The sequence below is a fragment of the Leopardus geoffroyi genome, chromosome B3 (genome assembly GCF_018350155.1).
Source record: "Leopardus geoffroyi isolate Oge1 chromosome B3, O.geoffroyi_Oge1_pat1.0, whole genome shotgun sequence".
In the NCBI taxonomy this organism is placed as follows: Eukaryota; Metazoa; Chordata; class Mammalia; order Carnivora; family Felidae; genus Leopardus; species Leopardus geoffroyi.
This window is the reverse complement of record NC_059337.1, coordinates 120,871,322-120,888,288: the sequence shown is the minus strand read 5'-3', so window position 1 is coordinate 120,888,288 and position 16,967 is coordinate 120,871,322. Positions and strand designations below refer to the sequence as shown.

At 42.5% G+C, this 16,967-nt stretch overlaps 1 protein-coding gene across 31 annotated transcripts in view; it reads right to left on the bottom strand.

The window, feature by feature from the left end:
* The window catches only part of TTLL5 (tubulin tyrosine ligase like 5), a 300,979-nt gene that overhangs the window by 156,995 nt on the left and 127,017 nt on the right, over positions 1-16,967 (bottom strand). For 25 of the 31 annotated variants that reach the window (XR_006705160.1, XR_006705161.1, XM_045451565.1 and 22 more), the window contains one exon: positions 14,157-14,344. Coding sequence is in view for 29 of the 31 variants with exons in the window: in XM_045451565.1 (XP_045307521.1) it covers positions 14,157-14,344 (188 nt within the window). In the remaining 2 variants the exon portion in view is untranslated. The remainder of the gene's footprint in view (positions 1-14,156; positions 14,345-16,967) is intronic. The other 6 variants (XM_045451551.1, XM_045451559.1, XM_045451562.1 and 3 more) reach the window with 1 other exon arrangement.

Here is a 16,967-nt window from a genome sequence, read left to right as displayed (position 1 = left end):
CTTATTTAATCTTCAAGACAACTCTGTTAGGTAGGATTATTGCTTTCACTTATAGATGGGAAAATTGAGGTGGAGAGTTGAAATAACTTGCTCAAGAACAAATAATTGTTACATTTCAGCCCCTAGTTTCAATTCCTGGTCTGCCTGATGCTTGTAGTTTCTAAGCACTGTGTTACTCTCACTGCCTTGTACCAGAGCCTGGAACTTACAGGTCCATCTGTGACCAGCAGCATCTGCAATCCCTGGGAGCTTGATAAGGAGGCCGACTCTCAGCCAGCCTCAGCCCCAGTGCAGGAAATCTGCATCTGACAAGAGCCACACACAGGTAATTCACGTGCCTGGTAATGTCAGGGAAGCACTTCTTACAGGAGACGGTGGAAAAGGAAACGGGGCCATAGAAAGGTTCTCCTCCAGAAAGCTCTGGGAATTTTCCAAAAACCAGCAGAAATGCCTGGACGGGGTGAAGAGCACGATACAAAACACCCGAGGGGAAGGAGTAGAGAAAATAATTCTATCAGAACTTTAAGATTTTACTATTTCTCAGTGTTGTTTGGATGCTCAAACGTTAACTAAGGAATCATTCAGTATGACAAGGATGCAAATGTGAATAAAATGGTTTAAAACAAGGGTCAGAAAATTCCAAGTCTACTTGTTTTGCTGCCATGAGAAACAGTGGCCATTAAAAATAACCAAGACATTGGGGTCCCTGGGTTGCTCAGTTGGTTAAGCGACTGACTTCGGCTCAGATCACGATCTTGCTGTTTGTGAGTTGGAGCTCCGCATCGGGCTTCGCGCTGACAGCTCAGGGCCTGGAGCCTGCGTTGGACTCTGTCTCAGGCTCTCTCTGCCCCTTCCCCACTCTGTCTCTCTCCTCCTCTCTTAAAAATCATTAAAAGGGAAAAAAAATAAATACCCAAGACATTTAAGCCTAAAAATTAAACTTGGTAAATATTCCTCCACCCCAGCCTTTCTCTAGCTGGTCAGCTAAGTGAATGATTGCCTGCGGGGAGATCTAGTCACAGGATCCCACCCACCACTGCCTAGGCCTTAGGCAGATGCTTCACCCCTTGCTCCTCCCCCTCCTCTGCTCCACTCTCCCGGGGCTGCTCTTCCAGAGGTTCCACTCCCATTCCCTTCTTCATGTCCATTGCCACGGTGACCTCGGTGCATTTTTTCTTGTAATACCAAAACCCTGTTTATTTTAGAGCCAGCCTTCCGAATCAGGCAGGTGAGCAAATATCTGAATGTGTGGGGTAGGGACACATTGTGCGCATTCCATCTAGACAGGTGTTTAAATTACAGCGGGAATAAATACAGGTGATGGATTGTAAAGGGGGTAGGTGAAACACAGAGAGGGAGGCCAATTTCCGGCTGCTGGCCCGCCCAAGTGTTACTGCTTGTTACTGCTGTTTGCTGTTTGCTGCCAGTGTTATAACGAAAATATGATGGCATTGCCCTGATGGCTTCCCAGAATATACCCACCACCCACCCAGATACATAACCTTTTGGTATCCAAAGAGGATCCAGGGCCAGGTCTAACTAGATCACTGTTGCTGTAGTTGCCATGCTCTAGAAATGCTGCACACCTGAATGCTCAAGAGAAGTCCAAACCTGCTTCATATAAGCAAGGTCTTGGGTCAAATCTTAGGGGTATACACAGATTAAAATGTGGCCCATTAAAACGTTACCCATGAAGGAACTGGTAATCTAGCGAGACAAGACACATAGAAACAGAGAACAATATACAAGGCCTCTAGGATGTGATAACTGCCACAATAAAAATGCTAAGGAAATTCAAAGACATCTGAGCTAGGCCTAAAAGGATAGGCAGTAGGATTGCTGTGGGGGTGGTGGGATGGTGGTGGTTCCTAGAGGGAAAAAGCGTTAAGTCAAAATGCAGAGACAGATAGGCAGGAAGAATGTCTGAGAAATAGGAAGCAGTCTAATTTGGCTAAATCTCAGAGCAATAAAAGATAGGAACAGAAAGAAAAAATGGCTTGGGGAGGTCACTGAATGCCAGACTAAACATTTTGCTCTTAATCTAAGAGGTAACAGTAAGCTTGCTGAGGGGTTCTGATAGAGTAGTGCTATGTCAGAATCGTGGTGTGGGTAGACAAATCTAGTGCTGTTTCATGGGCTGGGGAGAAAGGAGCTATTAAGGAAAACTAAGATTCGTCGAGAGCCACGGTAGTCAGGCAAGAGGTACTGAGGTCGGGATGCAGGACACGCCATTGCTGGCCTCTACTCACTTCCCTCCTAGGCTCAGGAGTGCTGCACCACGGAGCTAGAGACCTGCTTTGTAATCTGCCGATAAACACTCTTAAATTCATGTGTTCATTGTTCGTGGTTTCTTCTTGGATCAGCCCTCTTTTGGATACATCTTCCCACGCAGCTGGTAAAGCAAGATGGTGCTGCCTGGCATTTTAAGAAGGGATGGTCAAAGAGTGGGCCTTAGTGCAAGTATGCCTGTCCTTAGATTATCTTGCCATGCCTCTCTTCAACAGTAGAATGGTTTAATGATCAAGATTAGGGTGTGGGCCTGGGGGGAAAGGTCTGACTAGATGGCTTGGGTCTCTAGGCCTGAGGCCTGGTGGGCAAAAGAAGTCATTGGATCATACACTATCTAGCCCAAGTCACCAAAGCTAGGAATTCCAGCCAGGAGTCTGGAACCAAAAATAGTAATAAGAGGTGGCTCTGGCCTGAAGGATACTCTCTGGGCATCTTCTTCTGAACCTCAAGGTGGTGACTATGGAATCCTAGATTCCAGCCACAGTTTGCCCTAAATCAGTGTTTAATGACCACATGGGTAGTAATTTCCAGCTCCACCATGGAACAACAAAATCAAACAGACTGATATTTAAGAATGGTGAAGTTTTAGTAGATATTTGGAAAGACAACACAGGTTAATGAAAAAAACCTAAGATGCCGGCATCCAGCGTGAGCCCTCGAGACCATCAATCATCAACTGGTATCGGCCTCTGTGTATGCATACGCCATCAGTCCCTTAAGGACAAGACAATCTCCATGCATAGCAGACCACATTCTCCATTTCTATAGATGCTCTCTATAGATATGATTTATCTACAAATGTAGCCTTCTGCTACCTGGGGCTGGTGGATTTTCACATGGCTTTTACCTTTCTTAACACAGTTCCAAGGTTTATCATTGCTGCTTAGAAAAACACAACCAGCAAATCTAGAGAGGGCTATGCCAGGAGGCAGGGATTACCCCCAACATGCAAACCGAAAGATCAGTTTATATGGTGTTTCATCACTGGCTCTAAGAAGGTCTTTCAAACCACTTTAGCACAGCAGGATCCTGAAATCTAGTTGCTACCACCTTGCACTTTACTTCCCAAGGTCAACTTTATTTTTCATAAACAATCTCCCTTAGCTGCAAAGGATCCTTGTCACTAAACTGCTTCAAGAGCCTAGTGGTAGGGCTGAAAGAACTTCATGCCATGATTTGTACTGTATTATAATTGTAGGCTTATTTGCCTATCTTGGCCCACAAATTACTATATCTCATTCACTGTTGTATCCTCCGAGCTTAGCCCAGCAGGCACAAAAGCATTTATATACTAAATGAAGTGGGTCTCATCTACTCACAAGCACACGTGTGCGCGCGCGCGCACACACACACACACACACACACACACACACACACACACACAGCCTCTAGCTAGAAGCTAGAATCACCAGTGAGTGGAAAAGTGATTACTGTCACTGGAAGGCTAGCAAAGAAATTAAAGGTTCCAAATTACCTCCTTTTGCAAATACCACAAGGGATGGACTGCTTTGGAATAATGGGAAATAAAATAATCAGTGATTAGAGAGAGGCAAGTGATGCTCTTGCTAGTGCCCTGCATAATTTTAGAGATGCGTTCTGCCTGGTCTGGAAGCCTTGGGCAAGGTTCTCAAATGTGGGAAATAAGAGCTTTGCGTACAGATTTTGCTCCTTGTCTGCACAACGTCTCTGCTGTTATGTTTCTTTTTGGCAGTGAAACTGCAAATGGCTGACACTCCATTTGAGATCGGGTTGCATACATTCTCTAATGTTTCTCCAGTGATGAAAATCATGTAGTAAGTATGCATCTGGCACTTTGGGTTTTCCCTTTCTTTTATCTTGCGTGAAACAGATCTTGAACCTCAGGTTCACTAGGCTGTTTGCAAATGTCATGTATCTTTTTCATCAAAATGGAGGTTGGGAATTCAACGTGAAAGACCAAATAATAGCTACCACGTGAGCAAACTGGTGGCCTAGCGCTCCCAATGCAGCTTACAATCTTGGCATAGCTCAGGCGAAGTCTAGAGATGGGGCTTCAGAAGATCATATCATTAATCCAACAAATATTTATCAGCTACTCGGTGGAATTCTTCTCAGCATAGAGTGAACAGTGAAAACAAAACAAAACTCCTTGCTTCCATCAAGATTATACCCCAGTCGGGGGATATCACTGAAATAATATAAAGAATGTGTGAAGCAAAGATGATCATAGATTTGGAGTGGTCATTTTTGGCCAAATTATCAGTATTACTGGCTATATGCTACCTTAGAGGTTTCAGAGGTTAACGTGGAGACCGTGGGTCCCTGGTTGTACCAAGAGGGAGCCTCAGTGGAAAGTATCTGTGAAGCCTTTGAAATTAATGCAAATTTCTAAGTCTGAGTACACATTTTTTTTTTTTCAGAACAAGATAGCCTTCATTCAATTCTCAAAGGGATCTCTGACTCAAAAAGGGTTAAGAATCACTCAGAATGTTACGAAGATTAATTTGTCTAAATCTGCATTCATAATGTCCTCAGAACTACACCAATATCATCTTGAGAACAATGCTTTCTATGTTATTCACATGCAAAGGCTCATCAGAATATGACTAAACCAATTGAGCACGCTACCAAAACTTTCATTCTCCTGACCATGGGGCTCCGAATGATTTGGAACAGGGCAATGAAGTGGCAAGTCCTTCCTGACTTGTTCTAGTGTATGTAGCTAGAACAAAAGGCAGGCCTTGAATAGGAAACACCAATGGACCAGAATCCACTTCACTCAGGAGAAAAGGAAAACCAAAAGTGCCAGATCTACACTTATTACATCATTCTCATCACTAGAGAAATTTTAGAGAATACATTCAGTCAAGAACATGAAACAAAATCATGCTTAAACAGTTACCTTCCTAACCATTCTTTTAAGGCCACTTCCTGAGAATTTATAAAACCATCAGCCACAACAACCAACGTGTTTTAAGACAGCTTCAACTCCTGTGTCAACTCCTGGATCCCAATAAAATGAGCCTCAAGGAATTTACACTCTGATTACCAGGAGACACGAGTCAGAACATTAATCGAAATCTAAACGGGGCTAGGAAAAGCTGGGAATCTCTGCAGCTCCAGTACATCGGCACTAAGTTCTCTTGTCATGCACCCCTCCCCCCCTGTTGAACACTGTCATTTACACAATACACATACACATATCGACATTAGTGCTCCAAAATCTGGAAAGAGTTCCAGATTAATATTTGAGACATTCCTGAGAAACCTTACAAAACCACCAAATCACTTTGTAGTGTTTCCAGTTTATACATTTGGTTTTTATGAGTCGACGGGGGCTGCCACCACCAGTGATAAATAGATCTTTTTGCATCACTGCAAATTAAGAAGGCCGAATTTTGCCTGCTCAAAAGATTAGGCAAATTTATGATTTCACCATAAAATAATCTGATGAAGTGTTCGCTCAACAAGTAACTGATCATCTAGACAGACCCGCACATTTCTCAACCTGCTTTGGAGCGTGGAGAAGCACTCCTCATCATGAACTCAGGAAGTTCAATTTGTTTTTCTCTTGTAGGCTCAATCATTGGCTTTGCTATAACTGCAGCAGTGTTCAGCTGACGCCAGGTTAGAGTCCTGAATCAAACAGGAGGAGGTAGGAAAACACTCAAGGAAAGAGCATGGCATCACACAGACTTGGGTTTGAGTCCCGATTCAGCCGTCTGCCATTTGTGTGACCTTAGCACAGTCATCTTTCCTTCCAGCTTCTATTTGCTTCATCTGTAAAAAATAAGTATCCACATCGTAGGGTTAAAGAAATAATGCTTATAAAGTTCTTAGCACAGTGCCTGGTGCAAAATAGACATTCAGTTAATGTCAGCTGCTTTATTCTGAAGGGCAGTGTGGTACTCCCAATAAAAATGAAACACGGAAGAGCAAGAGTTTCAAAAAGAATATAAAAAAACTGGGACGCTTGGGTGGCTCATTCGGTTAAGCGTCCGACTCTCGATTTTGGCTCAGGTCACTATCTCAAGCTTCATGAGATCTAGCATACACTGTCAGCACAGAGCCTGCTTGGGATTCTCTCTCTCTGCCCCTCTTCTGCTCACCTGTGTGCACTCTCTCAAAATAATAAATAAACATTTAAAAAATAAATATTTAAAAATAAAACAATATAGAAACCAACAAAATACAGAAGAGAAATTCTTTTCAACTTAGCAGGGACGTGATAAGTACCTAGCTAGTGTGAAGGTGCTGTATTAGCTGATGGATTAGAAAGAACTGCCATCACATAGATTATAACTCAATAAGAAATGAGAGATGAAAAATCACTATAATGGGTTTACTCTACAGAGAGACTAATAAGGGGCTAAAGGAGCATGGAGAATGGAAAGATGACTTCTGGCTGGGGCAGCAGTGGGTTCTGCATTCATTTATTTATTCAAAAATGTATTGAGTGCACACCATATACCAAGCTGAAAAAAAAAATTGGTGAAAACATGGACACAGTCCCCATCTTGAACCAAGACACTTCCAGTCCAATAGCATGAGCACATTTCCTGAGTACTACCCATGAGTCAGGTTCTGAGGCAGCAAAGGACACTGCCCCCAAAGGGCCCACCATCTGTTGAAGGAGACAGCTATCTGGACATGCACAGTGTGATGAGTGAAGTGGCATGTATATGAGTGAAGGGGCACCTGTTTGGAAACGTCATGAGAAAGACGTGGCCGCCAACTGACCTGTGAGCTGGCTCCGGGAACTCAGAAGCTTCTCAGCCCCTCCTCCCCTGTCCTTGGAATGTGGGCTCCACTTGCTGTTAGCGCTCCTAGAGGCTGCTCAGGGACATGGCCTTGAGATGATGATGTTGTGTTGAAAACACCTGCATGGTATATATAGCTGAGACCATTAGCGACTCTTTATAAGCTTTTAAGATCTGGTGGGCAGGTGCAGGGAGCCATTCGTCTTGCTGCCCAAAACAAGCCTCCTATGTAAGTTCCCTCTGCTATTATTAAAATTGCCACCTACCAACCTCGAGTGGTCTGCCTCCTTCTTTAGTTTCTCCCTGCCCTCTGAGTACAGGGGCTGCTTTCAGATTATACCAGGAAAGGCTTGAGAACCAACAGCAACTATGTGGAGCCTGGACAAATGCATAAGGTTAGACATGGTAACAGGGGAACATTTCCCGTGAGAAGATAGCAAAACCTAAGGCATGGAGACTAACAAATTCTGAGTGACTTGCACAAGAACATGTGTGATGGGCGAGGACAGGCCGGGGAAGTAGCCCGGAGCCAGATTCTAAATAAAGGCCTTGAATAACACTTAATAGCTTGGGCTCCACACTGTAGATAACAGAAAGCCCCCTCGAGATTCTTGGGCAAAGGAGTATTATCATCAGACTTGTGATTCCAGAAGATTCCTTCACAGCCAAGACCAGGGTGGGCAGGAGACCCTTTGGGAGGTAACTGCAGCTGTCCAGTTGAGATAATTAAGGTCTTAAGCAGGACAGCAGATGTGAAAGTGAAACAGAGAAGACATATATGAGACATTATGGAGTCAGAATCAGCAAGAATTGGCAATTGCGTGGATGTACAGAGAATGAAGACGCAAACAGAGACAGTGATAAATCAAAGGCTCCATACCTAAATGCCAAGAAATGCAGTGCCACCAATACAGAGAGAAAAAAGGGAAAGAACAAATAGGTTTTTGAGTACTGAATACTTCTTTGAATATTTTCAAAATACGTTTACAATACGTTGAGTATTCTGGGTGCTGGTAGGTGTTGTATGGAAACCAATTTGTCAATAAATTATATTTAAAAAAAACACATGTTGCAAATGGAATCTAGTTTTCAGGGGAAAGAGGAGGATGAGCTCTTAGAGGAAGAACTAAAGGGCTGGAGAAGCTAAGAAAAGTTTTCAGGTAGGAGGTGGTCAATAATAGTGCCACAAGCTGAGGGAGAAGAAGGATTAAAAATAGGTGACCAAGATTGGCAATCCAAGGTCATTAGCAATCTCTGAGAGAGAGCTGGACAAAATGTAAGAGATAAGGTCAGACTGTAAGAGTAAGTGTGGAGGGGAAGGGGTCGGGGACCTGGGCAGCAAGGGCATGTTACTAAAAAAAAATTTTTTTAATGTTTATTTATTTTTGAGAAAGAGAGAGAGAGAGAGAGAGAGCTGGGGAGGATCAGAGAGAAGGAGACACAGAATCCAAAGCAGGCTTGAGGCTCTGAGCTGTCAGCAGAGAGCCCAACACAGGGCTCAAACTCACAGACTGCGAGATCATGACCTGAGCCAAAGTCGGATACTTCACCGACTGAGCCACCCAGGTGCCCCAAGGGCATGTTATTTTAAAACAAGATGGCAGTACAGGGAAGACAAGAGCTTGCGGGGGTTGGGGGTGGCAGGGTGAAAGACAGGTTACTAGAACAAGAGCCCACAGAGTAGGCTAAGGAACTAAGGAAAACTGGGGCTGAAAGCCTTGAGAGACACAGAGGAGCTAGGGAATTAAACAGGATCAGTTGCAACTAGGTCCTAGAGCCGGGAGGCACAGGGATTGAGGAGGAGAATTAGTCTCAGTACTAAAATTACCCCATTTTACAGAAAAGGAAATCAAGGCACAGGGATGTTAAGTAACTCATCCAAGGTCTCACTGACTCAAGAACTCCTGCTTTTTCTAAATATCCTTTTCTGTTTCTAGAAATGGGAAAGAGTAATGTACACGATACAAAAAAGTGCAACTTTTTCTACCCAGAAAGAATACAGAACAAAAGGAGCTAGACTTGGAAAACAACCACCCAATCAGAACCCAAATGTACAGCAGTTCAAATGTGTCCAGGCACGCTAAGGAGGCAGGGGGAGAGTGCCCAGTGCCCAGCGCCCAACCTTGTGATAAACTGGGTGCCATCCGCCTCGGTTCTGGAGAACATTCGTCATCATTTCAGAAATTTAGCTCTCTCTCCGCCAATTTCACCTTCAAATTGGAAATTTTGAAATTAAGATTCACTCAAGGTCTACTGTGGCAGCTGCTGAAGCAGAAGAAATGATAGAGAATTCCTTGATACATGAGTGACTGAGAGGAACGAGTAGCCAGTGGAAACCAAACATTCCACACCTCGGCATACACCCTTCTCCAGAACTGTTCTAGAAAAGCATCAGGGTCAGGAGCAAAAAAATGAAAGAAACGGAATGGTTTTCTTTTCCACTCTCCATCTTCATGAAAAATGTGAGAAGCAGAAAGTGTCTCCTCCCTCCTATGTATCTGTCAGCACATTTCCAGGAGGCCTGGCCACATCCCGGGCACCGGCTGGCTGGGGAACAGAGACTGACACAGCACATTCGTTCGCCCTGGAGCCCTCGCCTGGGTGGTCTGCTCTTATTCCTTTGATTAAACTCCCAGGCTGGAGGAGCTGGAGCTGCTCCTAATGATAGCTGGTCCTGAAATCTCACACTCGCCCGCACAGAGAGGGCCAGTGCTCCCTCTGAGTCGCAGCCTCCCACTCCTCACCACAGAGCCGGGCTCCTTCGCCACATTCTTCTGCTCACGAACAGCCGTAACCACAAAGGGCAACGTGGGCGCAGAGGGCTGCAGGGCTAACGCACGCGTCTCCCAGCACTGAGTGAGGTGGAGAAAGGGAGACTCAAGATCTCCTCCAGCGCCCTGTCAGCTACCGCAGCGCTCCCCCCACCCAGCAGGTGAAAGATGCTCCTAGAAAACCCTGCTTTCAGGGATGTACACTCTGGCTTCTAAAGAATCCCGTCCCCCAAAGATAATCAGCCTGTCAGGTGTCAAGGGAAAGAACTAAATTTGACCTGCTCTCTGCTCAGATGCGTAAGGTACTTGCTGAATAACCATACGCTAAGGACACGTTATCTCTTTCCAGAATATTGAAAGCATACACATGCTGGCAAGCATTCTGAAGTGGCTACTGTGGCCACTTCGTGGGGCAAGGAAAAATCTGAGGTTCTTAGGTGTTCCTGGCTATAAATAAAGTTAAATCATAACAGAGGTAGTGAAAGTTGTTACAAGCTAATAAATAAGGTTCTGTTTGTAGCCATGCAAATCCGTAAGAACTTAGCCTCTGATGTAAATTCTTGGTGCTGCAGAGTTTTATGATCAAATTCTGGGGTTGTCGGAGTACTTTGCTTCTGTACTTTTGGCTAGGTCACTTTTCCTCGGCGTGGTCACCAGTGAGCAGGAAGGAAAAGGGGTGATGCTGCCCCGCCCTCCGATCTGCCCTCCTCCAGCTACCCGAGTGGTCCAGCTGAAAGGCAAAGCCGACTGGGTCTCTATGGCCCGTCACCTGTGAGATATAGAGACGTTCCTTCACAGAGAAAGCTCTCCTTTAAATCAGCCCTTGTCTTCTCTTCCAGCTTCCATCCTAGCTGCTCTCTGCTGATTCCCTATCGTCCAATACCACTAACCAGCCTGCTGTTATACATACATACATACATACATATATACATGCATGCATGCATATATATACAAACATACATACATGCATGCGTGCATATATACATGCATGCACGCTAGCTTGTGTTCTGAAACCTGTCCTCACCCTTCTTCTTCCACCCACATGTCCACCTTTAAGATTCAGTTTCAACACAATCTCTTCCAGGAAGGCTGCTCTGGCCTTCTCACTCCCATACACAGGCTGGGTTAGGTGTCACCTCTTTCGGTCGTACTGTTTATTCCCTAGAAATATCTCTGTTGTGCATTTTCCATGCTAGAACTCTCATGTGTTTATGTGGCTGTCACCCCTACCAGATTGTGAGTTATTTCATGCCAAGGACTATGTCTTATATCATCCCCGTGGCTTAGTACCAAAGTCCGGAACATTCCTAACAGCTTAATAAAATGTTTTTGAATGAATAAATTTAAAAAACCACATTTGAATTAAAAGTTTTATGAAGAATGCCACTAAAAGCTTTAATGGACTAGGTAGTTGAAATCACAGACAAAATAAAATGATTTTTCAAAAATGGGCCCAAGGATTTCAATTTTTTATACTCATCTTCCAAAACACAAATAATTTAACATTGGTGTTCCTTATTTAGTAGTAGGTCTCTTAATACCTTACCCAAAAGAGCAAGGTAAAGATACATCAGCTTATGGGAAATAATGAAAGTGACACTTGGCAGGAAAATTCATAGTTTTCAATATAGTGACAAACAAGAGGGAATGAAAATAAGTACCCAATTCAAGAAATTGGGAGGAAATAAAGCTAGAAAAAGCAGAAGGAAGAAAATTAGTAAAGACAAAACAAAACAATCAGAAAACATTAAGAAAGTATCAATCCTACTGGATAAAAAAAGAAAGAAGAAAAAAAAGAAAAAAAAACCCACAAACACAAAATAGGAACTGGAAACAATCACAGGTAAAAAGCACTTACAGTGATTACCGAACACAAAGCTGCTTCTGCTGAAACAGCGTTGAAGGTTTCATGGTCCAAGTTGATAGAGAAGGGCAGAGCTGCCCCCACTTTGGGTCTGCACCCCCCCCACCCCCCAGTAAACACAAGAGCCAGAGCCCATACGAAGCCACTCTAATAAGTTATTATTTACTAGAAGAATAATAAAAGAATTTTCCAAATTCCAAATTAAGGAATTGCTTTCTCTGAGGGGAAGGAGCCAGATAACATAATTGAGGTTTTCAATAACAAAGTTCATTTTGGTAACAGTACATTTTATCCAAAAACTTAACTTTTTGAAATCAAATTAAAAATCATTTATTCCTGGGGCGCCTGGGTGGCTCAGTCGGTTAAGCATGCGACTTCTACTTAGGTCATGATCTCACAGCTTGTGAGTTCAAGCCCCACGTCGGGCTCTGTGCTGACAGCTCAGAGCCTGGAGCCTGCTTCAGATTCTATGTCTCTGTCTCTCTCTCTGCCCCTCCCCGGCTCAGGCTCTGTATGTCTGTCTGTCTCTCTCTCTTTCAAAAATAAACATTAAAAAAATTTTGTTTTAAGTAATTTATTACTTGAAGCCTTTTATGGCTGAAATACCAGTATTTCCCAAATACATGGCATTTAGACTTTACAAAGAAGTTTTTGCATACTATCCTCAGGACCCTGTTGCATTTTCCCCAACAAATAAAGACCCTGAGGTTGAGAGAAGCTGAGTCAACTGTCCGAGGTCACACAGCTAGTCAGTGGCAGAAGACAGATCTTCAGATGGCTAGTCTAGTTCGCTTTCTACCACCCTACCCTGCTTATTACATACTACGGCCCCTCCCTCAGTACTGTACCAAGCACCAACTACCCTCTTACCAGACTTTAAAAGTTAAGACTGACATCTAATGGCAAGTTCAGATTCCTACGAATAGGAGTCTGATAGACTTTGAATTCACTGGCACTGAAGTTCTCCTTAGATAAGAAAGATGGACTGAAGGAAATGATTTTCCAATTAGGATACAATCACCCTGGAGTCCACAGGATCAGAATCTTGCCATTTTGCAAGCTTCGTAGCTTACCAAATGACAGAAGTTGAAAATATGTAAACACTAATATTGGCTATGTTTCTTACTGTGACTGCAAAGAAAATTTCCTAATGCCTTGGTGCTTCTAGCTGCTCATTTATAAACTAGAAACATACACTCTTGTCAATGACCCGGTGGAAAAACGTGTAGCGGATCATTGGCCCTCTCCCTTCCTCATAGCCACTTCACGTTTCAAAGTTCCTTCCCATTCGACCATGGTCATGACATTCTAGTCCCTCTTCCCAGTGCTCCAACACTAAAATCTAACTCGCCAGCCTGTCAAGTCTCCGCACTGCCCTTGTAGGATCCTGTGTTCCTATTTCAAATCAGGCCTCCTCATCTGATCCCTTCAAACTAGTAGGGATTTTTAAAAGAAAATTCAGTACAGCCTCACACACTGGGATGAGGCTGAAGTAAAGCTAAACCTGACCTTTAATTTTGGTTCTCAATTTTATACAGAGAAACAGGGCGCCACCAGGGAGCAGTGTGTTGCCTACTTTTAACATGTGGTGGAAGTAATTTTCAGCTTCACTTTGCTCTAGACTTGATTACCATTACAGAGTTTCCACTAATTAAGACTCGGATGCAACAGAGAGATAGCAAAATATTACCGTGGAGTTAAATCATAATAATTTCTTTGGAGGACTTTGATACCGTTTTGCATTAAGGAAAGGGAGAAGATATGGCTTCCACTTCTGGTTAAATACCATGGGAATAATCAGCGAGGAGGGCCAAAACAATCCCAAAGTTCCTGTGAAAGTTTCATCTAACTTTATTGTGTTATAAGCTTATTATCATACATATAGCTTAAGGTCAAAATTCTGGTATCTACTTCCATCTATTCAGCTTTCTGAATGATCTTGCTTATATCACTTCTTCCAGCCTCAGTCTCCCCCATCTGTAAAATGGGGCGAATGATATGTGTTGACTAAAGGTGTGCTGGAATACTTTATTAACCAGTGCCCAGAACACGTACTGAGATCATGAGATGAAAGGTGGTACAGTTGGGAAAAAAAAAAAAAAAAAAAGAAAGAAAAAAAGTAAAAGGTAATGTTACGGCATTCTGGTAAAAAGATTTACAAGACTAGAACTCACTGGAAAATCATACCAAAGAAAGAAGTTATTTTTAAAGATCCTTTAAATGTGTATTTGACAGCTGAACGTTCAAGTCTGTTTATCCATGAAATGAGGACATCAGAGCTAGCAGCAGACTTAACTGTGGAATACCTGTAACAGAAGCTTATTTTCTTTACAGATGAAGAGAACACTTTCACTCTTCAGCTCACACCAATGCATCCTCCTTCAACAGGCATCAGCATATGGGAGACGAGCAAAGACAGGGAAGGACAGAGCGCCCTGTTGTTGATACAATCCTCGGAACCAAAGAGCTCTTCGGTCCCCCAACTGTCCGTACCTGCTGGGTGAGGAGACTGATGTGGGTGGATGGGGAATACTGCCTGGCCGCCTGCTTCTCAGCCAGCCGCTGGAGCTCGGCCGTAACCATACTTGGGTTGTACCGTTTGCTGGATGGAGAATCATCTTCTCCCTCTTTTTGTGTTTTAGCCACTCCCAAATGCAGCTTGTTTGGATGGCATGACCCTGCTAAAAAAAAAAAAAAAAGAAAAAAAAAGAGAGAGAGAGAGAGAAAAGTTTTTACCCACTTCGGACAAAAGCCCTGAAAAACTTAGGGTGATGACAAACAAATGTCAGCCAACAGATACTTGACTGAATCCCAAGGATCTTGACAACTTAAAGAGCAATAAACTATCTTTGAATGCTCACGCGAATAAAACTAAATCCTTACCATGCGCAAGAAACTCTTCTTACCGCCAAGTTGTTACAAGCATTTATTAACTATGTTTTTGTTTATTATGAAAGCTTCACACACACAAGATTTCATCACGGGCAGTGGGGAACAACCACTCCTAGAATTTACTAATCATAATGAATAAATGTAGTTTTAAAACTCATTATTTCTTGTTATGTGACTCTTCTGGTCGGTTGTCTGTAACAGCTACTGCCAAATTAGCCACAGTCCTTCTTACCAAGCTCAAAAGGGAAAACAGAAAAAAGCAGAACAGTGTATTTAGATATAAAAACAGCAATACTCTTAGATTTTCAAGTGACTCATTTTCCTTTCAGATTTAAATGCTCTTTTTCCAACTGTAATATCACAGAGTTCTATTATCTGGGGGCACTGAAATTCTGGTAAAAAGACATTATTTAACATAAAATCAAGGTTCATATTTTCTCTATGATGGAAGTCACACATCTCACCGGAAAAAATTTTAAACCCAGGAAAGTAGAAACACTATAATGTGTTTCTTTTCTGTCCTTATATAACTGGGATCACTTGGTATACACGATCTGCTTTAAAAAATCTAACTTTTCCATGTTTACTTTATTGTGAGATACATAGAAAATATTATTTATAACAGATGTGTTGTTATAAAGAATACTATAATGAATGCTGTGAACTTACTATCCAACTCAAAACCACATTACCAATTAATGTGCAACAAGCCTGTGCTCCCTTGAGACATTCCTTACCTCCCTCCCCTTACCATTCATTCCCTTCCTTTTTAGAAGTATCTCTAATTATGTATTTGTGGGGTTTGTGTATGCACACTTAAATAAAATACCAGATAATTTTGCTTGGTTTTGTGCTCTACGAAAGTGGTATCTTGCTATCGTAGTTTCCTAGGATTTGCTCTTGTCATTCAATACCATACTTTCAAGATTCATCTTTACGAGGTATAGCTCACATTCCTTAACTTATCTGCTGCTTGGCAATCCATTTTGCAAACACACCACAACTTCTTTTTCTATTTCCCATCAATGGGTATTTTGGTTATTTCAAGCTTATTGCTATTATTTGCTATTTGCTATCATCAGTGCAGCGATGATCACTCTTGAAAACATTTCCTGGTGCACATGTGGAAGAACCTCTTTTATGCATATGCCTAAGAATGGGATTGTTGAATCACAGAGTATGTACATTTCCAAACTCGTGTGATCATGCCAAAGTGGCATTTTTTACATTCCCACAAACAAAATATGAGAGTTCCTATTGATCCACATCCCCTCCGACACTTAGTATTATGAAAGATCTTAATTCTTCCCACTTCCAAGGGGGTGAAAAATCTCTCACTGTAGTCTCCACTTACATTCACTGATTGATAATGATGCCAAGCATGTGTTACCTCTTTTCTGATCCCACTGATCATTTTTCCATTTGGGTTCTCTATTTCTTATTAATTTATGGGAGTTTTGTTTATGTTTTCACTTGTTTCATATCATACGATCTTAAAGATGGTCTCCTTTATTTTGTCCTAGAAGTTTTTTTTTTTTTTTTTTTAATTTTTTTTTTTCAACGTTTATTTATTTTTGGGACAGAGAGAGACAGAGCATGAACGGGGGAGGGGCAGAGAGAGAGGGAGACACAGAATCGGAAACAGGCTCCAGGCTCTGAGCCATCAGCCCAGAGCCCGACGCAGGGCTCGAACTCACGGACCGCGAGATCGTGACCTGGCTGAAGTCGGACGCTTAACCGACTGCGCCACCCAGGCGCCCCTGTCCTAGAAGTTTTAAGTTTTGCATCTGAAATTGATTTTACACATAGTATGACTCAGTGACCTAATTTCACTTTTTTCCTGTATTATTAACCAATCATCCCAGCACCACATATTGAGAAACCCCTCCCTTTCCCCTATGTACAATGCCATCTTGGTCATGTATCAAAGTTCCATCTATCTGTGTGACTGTCTCTAACTTCCTACTCTGTTCCGTTAGTCCATCTGCCTATACCTTTGCCAATACTACACTGTTTTAATTATCAGACCTTTATATAAGTCATAATAAGGTGTTCCTCCACCTTATTTTTCTTCCTTCATAGGTTCTCTCTATTCTTGCCGTTGAGAATGGGCTTGTCAAGTATACCAACACACCTGTTGAGGTTTGGGTTGGAATTGTATTGAATCTAGGAACCAATCTGATGAGAATGGAAACATTTATGACACTGACTCTTTCCATCCATGCACATAGTCTATTTAATCTATTTTATTTAGGTTTTCTCTAATGTCTCACAAAAAGCCTTACGAAATTTCCTTTCTTTCCGAAATGTATCCCTAAATGTATTGTTGTCTTGGTGGTGACAATTACACAGCAATGTGAATGTATTTAATGCCACTGAACCGTATACTTAAAAATAGTCAAAAGGGAGGGC